The sequence below is a fragment of the Oratosquilla oratoria genome, chromosome 26 (genome assembly GCF_046742065.1).
Source record: "Oratosquilla oratoria isolate Oo_2021 chromosome 26, ASM4674206v1, whole genome shotgun sequence".
Taxonomy (NCBI): Eukaryota; Metazoa; Arthropoda; class Malacostraca; order Stomatopoda; family Squillidae; genus Oratosquilla; species Oratosquilla oratoria.
Genome location: NC_134802.1, coordinates 46,888,206 through 46,898,043, shown reverse-complemented (window position 1 = coordinate 46,898,043; position 9,838 = coordinate 46,888,206). Strand labels below are relative to the sequence as shown.

Here is a 9,838-nt window from a genome sequence, read left to right as displayed (position 1 = left end):
TTCGAGATAACTTTGTTGTAGAATTCGAGTAAGTTAGTCACGCAAGAACTTTTCCGTCTGAAACCATGCTGACTATCATTTAACAAACAGTTACTTTCTAAATGCTTAAAAGTGGCAGTTTGCCGACAAGATTGACGAGATAAACACCATATGAGGACGGAGCCTTTATTTGTACGGCGTTTCGCTTATTACAGCTTTTTCAAGTACAAGTTGAGATACAAATGCTTGAGATTAAATAAGGGGAAAGGAGGGAACGGGGAGAGAAAAGGGGGGGAGGAAGAGGAGGAGGAGGAGGAGAAGGGGGGGGGATTGGACTCTGGGAAAGGATGAGAATGCTGGCCCAAACGTCCGTGGGCGAAATGTCCACAAAGGGGGTTTAGATATGTAATATTTTGCTGGCCATGGGTATTAGGGGAATAATGTGAGGCGAGATGTTAAACATACCCCTGTTTTGTTCAATAGTGTTCGTTCCTTGAATGATTGCTGCCTCTAAACACTTCCTGCGGATTTTGTCTGGTTCCCGTATTAGCAGCTCTGCATTCTTCCAGTCCATAAGATGGTTTTCCTTGTTTCTATGTGTCACACATGCATTGGTGGCACACATGCATCCTTTCCCAGTGTCCAATCCCCCCCCTTCTCCTCCTCCTCCTCCTCCTCCTCCTCCTCCTCTTCTTCCTCCCCCCCCTTTTCTCTCCCCGTTCACTCCTTTCCCCTTATTTAATCTCAAGCATTTGTATCTCAACTTGTACTTGAAAAAGCTGTAATAAGCGAAACGTCGTACAAATAAAGGCTCCGTCCTCATATGGTGTTTATCTTGTCAATACTTTCTAAATGATGTTCGATAGCATCTCTTATGATAGGATCCATCATTTTTCCTATGATTGAAGTCAAACTTATAGGCCTGTAGTTATTTGGTTTCTTTTTGTCATCTTTTCTTGAATATGGGAGTAACGTTAGCTAGCTTCCATTCTCTTGGGACATCTCCGGATATGATGGATTTCATGGATATGATTTCAAATGGAAAAACAATCTCATTTTTCATTTCCTTTAAGATTCTTGGATGCCAACCGTTTCTCGATACACATTTTAATCTTTTCTTTTGTTATATCTACCGTAGTAAGTTTACCCTAGACTTTTCGCAGATTTCAGTTTGGAGTTTACTTTGAGGTGTTTCGTTTACGAATACTGAACTAAAATAATTGTTTGAAATATCACACATTCCTTCATTTTAATATTCAAGTTGACCGTCGGCAGATAATAATGGACCAATGTGATTCCTAACAACTTTTTTATCTCTAATGTAACTATAGAATTCTTTGAAATTCATTTCGTATTGTCGTTTTCGTTTTTTTTATTGTCTTTTTTAAATTTCTCTGTATTAATACATAACTTTGACAGTCATTAGATGCACCCGAGCACTTGCAGTCCTTATAAGCTTGTCTCTTTTTAGCAATATTTTTTCAGTTTCTTTGTCAAGCCATTTTGGGCGAGCCTGATTTAGGGGACCTCTGTCCTTATATTGAAATATTTCCCACATCTGATCTACAGGGCTTTCGCTTAATTTTGCCTCCCAATCTGTAAGCTGAAGCTCCTGACGTATTCCTATGAACTGAGCTTTACTGAAATCGGGTATTTTAGAAACCTAGTATCCATTCTAATGTTTTTGTAGTTTGAATCTAAGTTGTGATCACTATTTGCAACAGTTTCACCGACTTCTACATCGGTTATCATGCTTTCGCGGCTAGTGATCAATAGATCGAGTAAGTTTCCATGTCTTGTGGGCTCTTTTACATACTGAACTAAGTAATTGTCACCGAGAAAATCAATCGAGCGACTACCTATATGGCCATGTTCATGGGTCATCCAATCAATGTCAGTAAAATTGAAATCACCAATTCTCTCTCTCTCTCTCTCTCTCTCTCTCTCTCTCTCTCTCTCTCTCTCTCTCTCTCTCTCTCTCTCTCTCTCTCTCTCTCTCTCCTCCCCCCTTCCTGTTACTCTGTTTTTTATTGTTACAGACAGGAAGAGGAGAGGAAAAATTAAAAGAAATTTTTAAATGACGGAAGGAATTATTATATCACTAAGGACCTAATTTTTTTTTTCTTTTTTACTTTCTCTAGATCAACGATAAATCAAATTACACACATTCATTCCTCAATAGATGAACACAAGTAATCTTCCATATTCTATGTTAATAACAGTCGTGGTAGTTCATATTTTACCACCTACACATAATTGTGTTCTTGTTCGTCTTCTTTTTTCAGTAAATATCATTGGTTTCATTGGTTTTGGTTTTAAGACACCCAATACATGATCTGCACATTTTATTCTATTTTTGTAACATGTCTATATGTTATCGAAAGCCACACTAATGACAAAGTCATCGAGCCCCAGTGATCTTATCCTCCATCCATCATACTGTTGTTCTCCGTTTACTGTCCACCTTACCTGATCCCCCAGAACACCGGTTCCCACCTAGAAGTCTTTGAGAGACTTGGGTTTATAACAGCTTCTAAGAAGGTCTGAAGATTAAGAATGAGTTCCTGTTAGTGGATGCCAGATAATTTCAGCGTTGAAGTGATCTACATGATTATAAGAAACAAGATTCTTCAAATGCAGGATCTATAAGAAACAAGATGGGAACAACTACCCTGGGAGGAGGAGGAAAGAATATCTGGAGCTCTAAACATCCAGTGTTATTTCTCTTTGGCTTCACAAATATAAGAAGGCACACCACCCGTCTTTGGATAGGTGTCGGCATGATAGCGTTTGTGCTGCGTACCATACGAAACAATATATACAGCTCTGTTTGTTCCATTGATTTGGGGTTCATAAGGAAGGAAGCTGGAAGAAAAGAAGAGTTTCAGTACACCTTTAGAAAGGGTAAGACATGGTTACGGTCATTAAAAAGTCTCTTCATTATATTTCATCTAGATAATGACTCTTCGGATTTTCAAGGTTGAGTGAGGAGCTAGGCCCTTCTATCTAATCCCTTAATTGACCCCTTCACTATTGTGACTACCTTATATTTACATATTTTGTTCAGACTAATGAGAGACAATCATATGGCAATGAACATGAATTCGTGTTTATGGGCTGATCATCTGTTCTGATTAATCTGTTTTAATCTGTTCCATCGACACTACTCACATGTGGGACCTGAGGTCGATCTTTGATCCATCCACCCACCTCCAGACGCCGTTCACATACTCGCCACCCACCCAGTGAGGGATGCCAGTCACGTACCCTGCAAAAGAACAAAAGTAAAACTTATTTTGAAGATCCTTCCAACTCGCAGCCTCTCCAACCAACCGAGCTCCCGTCAGATGTTTGGCCTTTTGTTTCGTAGGGGGTTTTTCCCCTGTTGTGGGAGATTTATGTCATGCAGACACCAAAGTGACGTGTACCAAATACAGACGGGAGCATACAAAACTGTATATATAATGAATCTTATATGTAATAGATATATAAGTAAATAAACGGAAGAACTAGAATCTTACCTGAATAATCTTCGAAAACGTGTTTGCTGATAGCTTCTAGCTTTTCGCTGTCATTGAGTCCGACAAGATTCCCCGTCCAGTCACTAGGTGAAGCCAGAGGGGACAAGAATTATATCAACTCGTCATAACTCATCTTCATTATAAACTCACCATCCCACTCACACGCGATGGTAAGTGAGAAACCCCTTGTAAGGCAAAGCCCTGTCCGTTGCCGCAAGCATTTTTTTTTCTTTCTTTCTTTCTCTGGGGAAGTCGCCTCCCCGCTTGGGAAAACTGTGTATTTGAATTCAAGATATTTCAGTTGATGGGTAAAAGTATTGTGATTTGGATTTTATTACATGGTGAGGAACTTATTGACTAATAAGGTAAAGATATGATGACAGGTGAAACTAACTTTTTGCTATCAAAAGAAAAATGTGAACAAATATTACTAGTCAAAAAAATATAATTGAAAATAAATGTATGCATTTTTACAAGTTCAATTTAAAGAATTCTTAATCAATTGTCCATAGTCCCTTTTCTTCCAGCATACCCAAATGTTATGATTTAAAATGTATATGCACTGAATCTCGGTGGGTCTGGTGATACAGTTAGTCAAAGTGAAATGTGTAGATCCAACATTTTGGTTGAAGTGATCAAGCGAACCACGTTTTCTAAAACAAATAGATTTTAACTATCTCGTCAACGATTTCTGTAAGAGGCAATCCGGGTTCCAAATTCTAATTTGAAGAGCTAGAATCTCCTCCGGAAAAATAAAATAGTTTGTTTTCATCTTAATGTTCATAAAGTATAGATTCATACATTTCTTCATTTTGAAGATAATTCTATGGACAACACGGAGATCCTTTTGAATGATTAATACGAATGTAAAATTTCATTGTCGTCACTTAGAAACTACACTAGAAAAAAAAAACATTAATTTGAATTCGACGTATTTTAGATCGCGAAACAGTTAAAATGATCTGCATTGCTGACCAGTGCATTTAATCACATAAAAAAATAGAAATTAAAGAATGAAATTGTGTTCAAAACAGAAACTGTCCCACCTTTGGCCTGTCGACGAAGGAAGGGATCTCTGACACAGAAACTGAGCTTCTGCGTAGGTGTATGTTTTGTTTGCTTTCCATTGGTAGTGGGCGACTTTGATGCAATATTCTTCAAGCAGGATATAACCCTCAGGACATTCTTTGGAGAAAGATTCAAGAATTTTTTAGAATTCTATTTATGAAAACCTATCCAACACCTTACCATTACATGCACAAACTATATTTATACCTAGGCATACCTTGGCTTGTCTGGGTAAAGGGTGATCAAGCATTCGGGACAAAAGAGACGATACATTCTGGCCTGCAATCTACCCTAGGGTTCATCTTAGAGGTGTTTGTTTTCCAAAATGCATTATGACATGGTGGGCAACCGTGTGAACTCGCAGCCAAAGGGATGATCTAGATGAACTTGATCAAATCCATCAGGGATGAAGTATACATGCCTGAATCAGTGAAGCTCCTCGTAAAAAGAAAATGTGTGTGTGGCAAGGCAGAGATCTAGTCAAGCTCGTCTGGAAAACAAAAATGACCTTGACAGTGTTCTGAGCCACTGGTTTCTATTCGTGCTCATTCGGAAGGATTCACTTTAGTATTCTCTGAGGAACTAATAGACTATTTAGTATGGAGCTGTTGTGGGTTTCGCAATAAACAACTGACAAAGTATTCTCGAGCCTCCCAATAGACTGTTGTCGGACGAATATTTCTTTACCACTAGATTCCAGTTGAATGAGGGGCGCAGCCACCGGTTGTTAACTTTCCTCATGTGGAAGTGGTGAAAATGCAAATGAGGTTTATGAAGATGTTTTGAGCCTGGACTGGAGACGCTGTAAGCTCTTGTGGTCTCCACTTCCACATGGAAGTAAGGATGATGACGGGTTTTGAAGATGGGCACCGAGGAGAATATTCTCATTTGTAGGTATCCATTGTTGCTCCCCTTAGGTGTTTATCTGAGGGTCCAACAATGGGTACTTTCAGGTGGTGGGCTTGCGAGATGCACGTCAGAGAGAATCTTCTCCCTACTGTTTTTCTTTAAAACATGGCAACATCCTTGCCTCCATTTCATCTCCGGTCTCCGAACCAGACCCAATGCTTCTTTATCGGTTTCAACTGCATTTCCTTCACCTTTCCATATAAGACATCAAATAGATTACCAATATCGCCTGGTGACAGCAACTCCATAATAACCTTGGTACGAAAGGGGTTTGATTCTTTCATGGTGATATATAACTTCAGCTGAGGAGAGAATAGAACGCGCATCTGCTAAAATATTCGAATATCTAAAAGAACGTACCTTTGTATGCAAATCCTTGGTGACATCCCACGAGGAGGAGCAAAAGTGTGGTGGCAGCAATCAACGATCTGCACATGGTGACAAGAGACCTGGTGTGAGTCCTCAGGTTGTCCGGATAAGAATAAAATTACTAGCACCTTCTCATCCTCCTTATATATCTGGACACCCTCAAGGACGGACGAAGAATATTCAACCGCGAGGCACCCAAGGCAATGAGGAGCCAACTCGAGGTCGACCTGTTTACAACTAGATGAACGGGTTCTTGGGCAACGTTTAGATTTTTTCCATCCATCTTCGTTGTAGTGTTATGTCAACTTACTGTCACCTCGTTCCATCGGCTCCGTTCCAACACCACCATTCTAATTAACCTAACTTCTGTCTTGTTTTGTTTTATTTTCTCTTTTGTTATATTTAATCTACGTAAGTTCTTTGTTATTTACTTACCATTTTTCCCGATTTTATTTTTCTAAACTTATTCATATGATAATTTCGATCAAAATTTTCAAAAACAGTTAGCCATAAAGCTATTGAAAAAGAAATACAGGGTGCGACAGAATACCAGCTGAGCTGCTGAAGCATGTAGGAGACTCGCTCTCCAAAGAAGTTCACAAACTTGTATCTTTCAATTGAGAATAGTAAGAAATAACTAGTAAGTGGGAAAAGGCAGATATTGTTAATATTCACAAAGAAAAGAAAAAAGAATGCTCTAAATACAAAGGAATAGTTTTATCAAATAATTTGTACAAGCCGTTTACCAAAACAATATCAACAAGACTCCAACCGCAAAGTTGAGATATATTAGGTGAAGAGCAATCAAGCTTCCGAGTTGATAGATACACTACAAACTATATCTTGGCAATGAAAACAATTGGGAATACAATAAAATCCTTTATCAACTCCATCTAGACTATAGATAGGCATATGACAGTATACATAGGCCTTCAATGTAGCACATACGTAAGGAATGTAACGTTATCAAGAAGTTGATTAATTCAATCATGGTATGCTACAATAACAGTGAGCATAATATAAAACTAGTCAAAAAAGATACATTAAAGTTAAGAGTAGACGGTCTTGTTCAACATAATGAACACTTCATTCACCGTAAATTGTGAACTAAACTTTATAGTTTATTGGCCTTTACACCCCCAACCTTTACACCCGTAATGGCAGGCGAGAACTCTAACCACTACGCCACGAGGTTGTGTGTGTGTGTGTGTGTGTGTGTGTGTGTGTGTGTGTGTGTGTGTGTGTGTGTGTGTGTGTGTGTGTGTGTGTGTGTGTGTGTGTGTGTGTGTGTGTGTGTGTGTCAGTATCAGTATCAGTGTTGGACTGCGACTGCGTACTTGCGCGAGCATGTGCTTGTGTTCATACACACTCATGTGTTATAATAGTTGCCTCAAGTTTCATTAACTGGAAACCCTCAACCACAGTGAATACTAACGGTCCTCGGACTCTCCCATAGATCTCTGTATGAGGAAACATAGAACTATCGTTTGGTTTCTATTAATAAGAGATTGACTGTCAATGGTTATGTATAGTAGGTAGAGAAAAACAATCGCTGGTTGTTGTTGTTGTTGTTGTCGTTCCCTAGACTGTCTGTCCGAGCAGTCCCGTCTCCCCAAGGAATGCCATAGCCGAAACTGGGTTTTCCCACAAATCCTTTATAGAGCGTATGTTGTGTTGTTTGCGTGCATGATTGTGTATAATGCAGTCTTCCATTATGTGTTGTATGGTATGGGGTGAAGTGTTACATCCTGGGCAGCTGTTCACAACGCGGTCATCCAGCCTCTTCTGGTAGCTTAGAAGTGCTGGGTGGTGATCGCACCGCAGTCTGGCCAAGTGGACTCTGTCCTTTCGTGGGAGAGAGGATTCAGAAGGGTGGATATCAGGGGGTCTGGCATGCAGCAGTGTGTTGTCTTTCAGTGTGTTAATGGAGTGGTGAGTGATATGATTATGAATATGTTTCCGGAGGCTGGTATTTGGTGGTTGTGGAGGAAGAGAAGAGAGTATCTGTGCGTGATAAAGGTCTTTGGGTGTTGTTTTAATGTTTATTGGTGTGTGTGGGTGTTCTGCTATGTAGTGTAGTGGGTGTAATGTGTTTGTGGTGGCTGCGGCAAGTGTTTGTGTGCCTCTCATGTCGAGGTGGTCCTTGACTTTGAGGACTTTTGTTTCATGGTGTAAATGGTCTGTAGGTGTTGTATTTGTGCAGCCTGTAATTGTTTTTAGGGCTTTGTTTTGTATGATTTGAAGGGTGTTGTGGTGTGTCTCACTGAGATTAGGAGCCCATGCAGGACTCGCATAATTCAACACTGAGCGTATGCATTGTTTGTATATTGTTATATTAGTTTCTTTGTTTTGTCCAAATGTTGTTCCAGTGATTGACTTAAGTGCGTTAAGTCTAGGTGTGCATTTGTTTTTTATGTTTGTGATGTGTTCTTTGAAAGACATGGATGTATCGTATGTTACACCAAGAATTTTCGGTGTGTTTGTGTGTGGTATTAGAGTGTTGTTGATGTAGAGATGAGGTATGTATTTGTGTTCTTTTGTCCAGTTGGTGAGAAGTGTTGCTGTAGATTTGGTTGGAGCTATTTTGAGTCTGTTTGTGATGAACCATGTGTTGAGTGTGTCAAGGTATGGCTGGATTATTTCTGCAGCTTTGTCTGTGTTACGATGTGTGCATGTGATTGTTATGTCATCTGCGTAGGAAGAGATTTGTATTTCTGAGGTGTCTGGCGTGGGTAAGTCATGCATGTATAGATTAAATAGTGTGGGGGATAGAACTGAGCCCTGTGGTACTCCGTTCTTAATGTTTCTGATGTGCGATGATTGGCCATTATATGACACGTAAGCATTCCTACCTGCCAGATAATTCGCCAGCCATCTTTTGGTGTTACTGTGCATGTCTGTGTTATATATTTTATTAGGTTGTGGCGGGGGATAGCATCAAAAGCTTTACTAATGTCTAATGTTATAAGAAGTGTTCTTTGGTGGGGCCTATCTGAATTGATTCCATCTAAAATTCTTTGTGTGAGGTTTGTCAGAAGAGTGTTTGTGGAGTGTAGTGGCCTAAAACCGTGTTGTGAGTCAGCAAGGGGAATATGTGGTGTGACAAGTTTAAGTATTAGGCGTTCAATGACTTTAGAGGGGGTGCAGAGAAGTGTGATTGGGCGGTGCGATGTTGGGATTGTTGGGTCTTTGTTCGGTTTTGGAATGGTGATTATTTTACCATGCTTCCAGATGTCGGGTATAGTGTTGTGTGAATAGCTGTAGTTTGTCATGTTTGTGAGTGCGTGTATACCTTGTGGTCCAATGTGTTTTAGGTGGATGTTGCTTATGTTATCAGGGCCACAGGCAGATGAGTGCTTGAGACTATGTATTATGAGTTTTGTCTGACTGTCTATGAAGGGTATATAGTCTGAGTCTGTGGGAAAGTTCTTACGTCGAATGGTGCGTCGGTCGTCAGGGTGAGAAGTGAGATGGCTTGTCTGTGCAAAATGATGTATGAGTGCGTTTGCTTGTTGTTTGTTTGAGGGTAGATTATCTGTTGTTGTGATTATTGCTGCGTGAGAGCGTGTAGTGTTACTGTTGGATAGTGTAATGCTGTTGAGTGTTTTGTACAATTTGCTGGTGTTTGTTTTGTGGTCAAGTGTATTGATAAAGTTTTGCCAATTTTGTGTTTTTTGTTCATGTATTTTATTGGCAATCACAGTGTTTAGTGTTTGTATTTGGTCTGCTATGTTTTGAGGGATAGGTGTGGGGGTACCGTGTTTAAGTGTGTCACGTTGTCTGATGAGGCTGTGGATTTCTGGTGTGAAGTTGGGGTTGTGTGATTTTCTGTTGCTCTAGGGATGTATCCCTTGTCTGCATTTTGCATTTTGTATGATTGTATTAAAAATGTGCACAGCATTGTTTATGTTTGTGATTGGTGTACTGTTAAGTGTTTCAAAATGTTGTTCTGTCTCTTCAATAAAAGCTTCCCAGTTTGCTCTCTTGTAATT

The 9,838-nt window shown here is 39.8% G+C and overlaps 2 protein-coding genes across 3 annotated transcripts in view; both read right to left on the bottom strand.

Annotated features, from left to right (window-relative positions):
* The window catches only part of LOC143039530 (uncharacterized), a 15,133-nt gene extending 10,342 nt beyond the window's left edge, over window positions 1-4,791 (bottom strand). The window contains exon 1 of the mRNA XM_076209692.1: window positions 4,786-4,791. The gene's annotated coding sequence lies outside the window, so the exon portion shown is untranslated. The remainder of the gene's footprint in view (window positions 1-4,785) is intronic.
* Window positions 2,310-5,983, bottom strand: LOC143039531 (uncharacterized). Of its 2 annotated transcripts, XM_076209694.1 has the most exons (6): window positions 5,838-5,983; window positions 4,547-4,685; window positions 3,501-3,583; window positions 3,151-3,247; window positions 2,651-2,844; window positions 2,310-2,522 (listed from the first exon to the last, which is right to left on the bottom strand). In XM_076209694.1, the coding sequence occupies exons 1-5, from the start codon at window positions 5,911-5,913 to the stop codon at window positions 2,697-2,699; spliced, it is 543 nt and encodes a 180-aa protein (XP_076065809.1). In that variant the 5' UTR covers window positions 5,914-5,983; the 3' UTR covers window positions 2,310-2,522; window positions 2,651-2,696. The 2 variants fall into 2 exon arrangements, with proteins under 2 accessions (XP_076065809.1, XP_076065808.1); XM_076209693.1 differs by having other exon boundaries at window positions 2,310-2,844.
* Between the last annotated feature and the right edge of the window lie 3,855 nt (window positions 5,984-9,838).

Bases quoted from the DNA above. Each gene is read 5' to 3' on its own strand.
- LOC143039531 (XM_076209693.1), bottom strand. From the start codon at position 5,913: ATGTGCAGATCGTTGATTGCTGCCACCACACTTTTGCTCCTCCTCGTG. The intron at 4,686-5,837 runs GTACGTTCTTTT...CTTTCTCCAAAG, and splicing joins CCAAGGATTTGCATACAAAG to AATGTCCTGAGGGTTATATC. The intron at 3,248-3,500 runs GTAAGATTCTAG...GTTCTTTTGCAG, and splicing joins CGTTTTCGAAGATTATTCAG to GGTACGTGACTGGCATCCCT.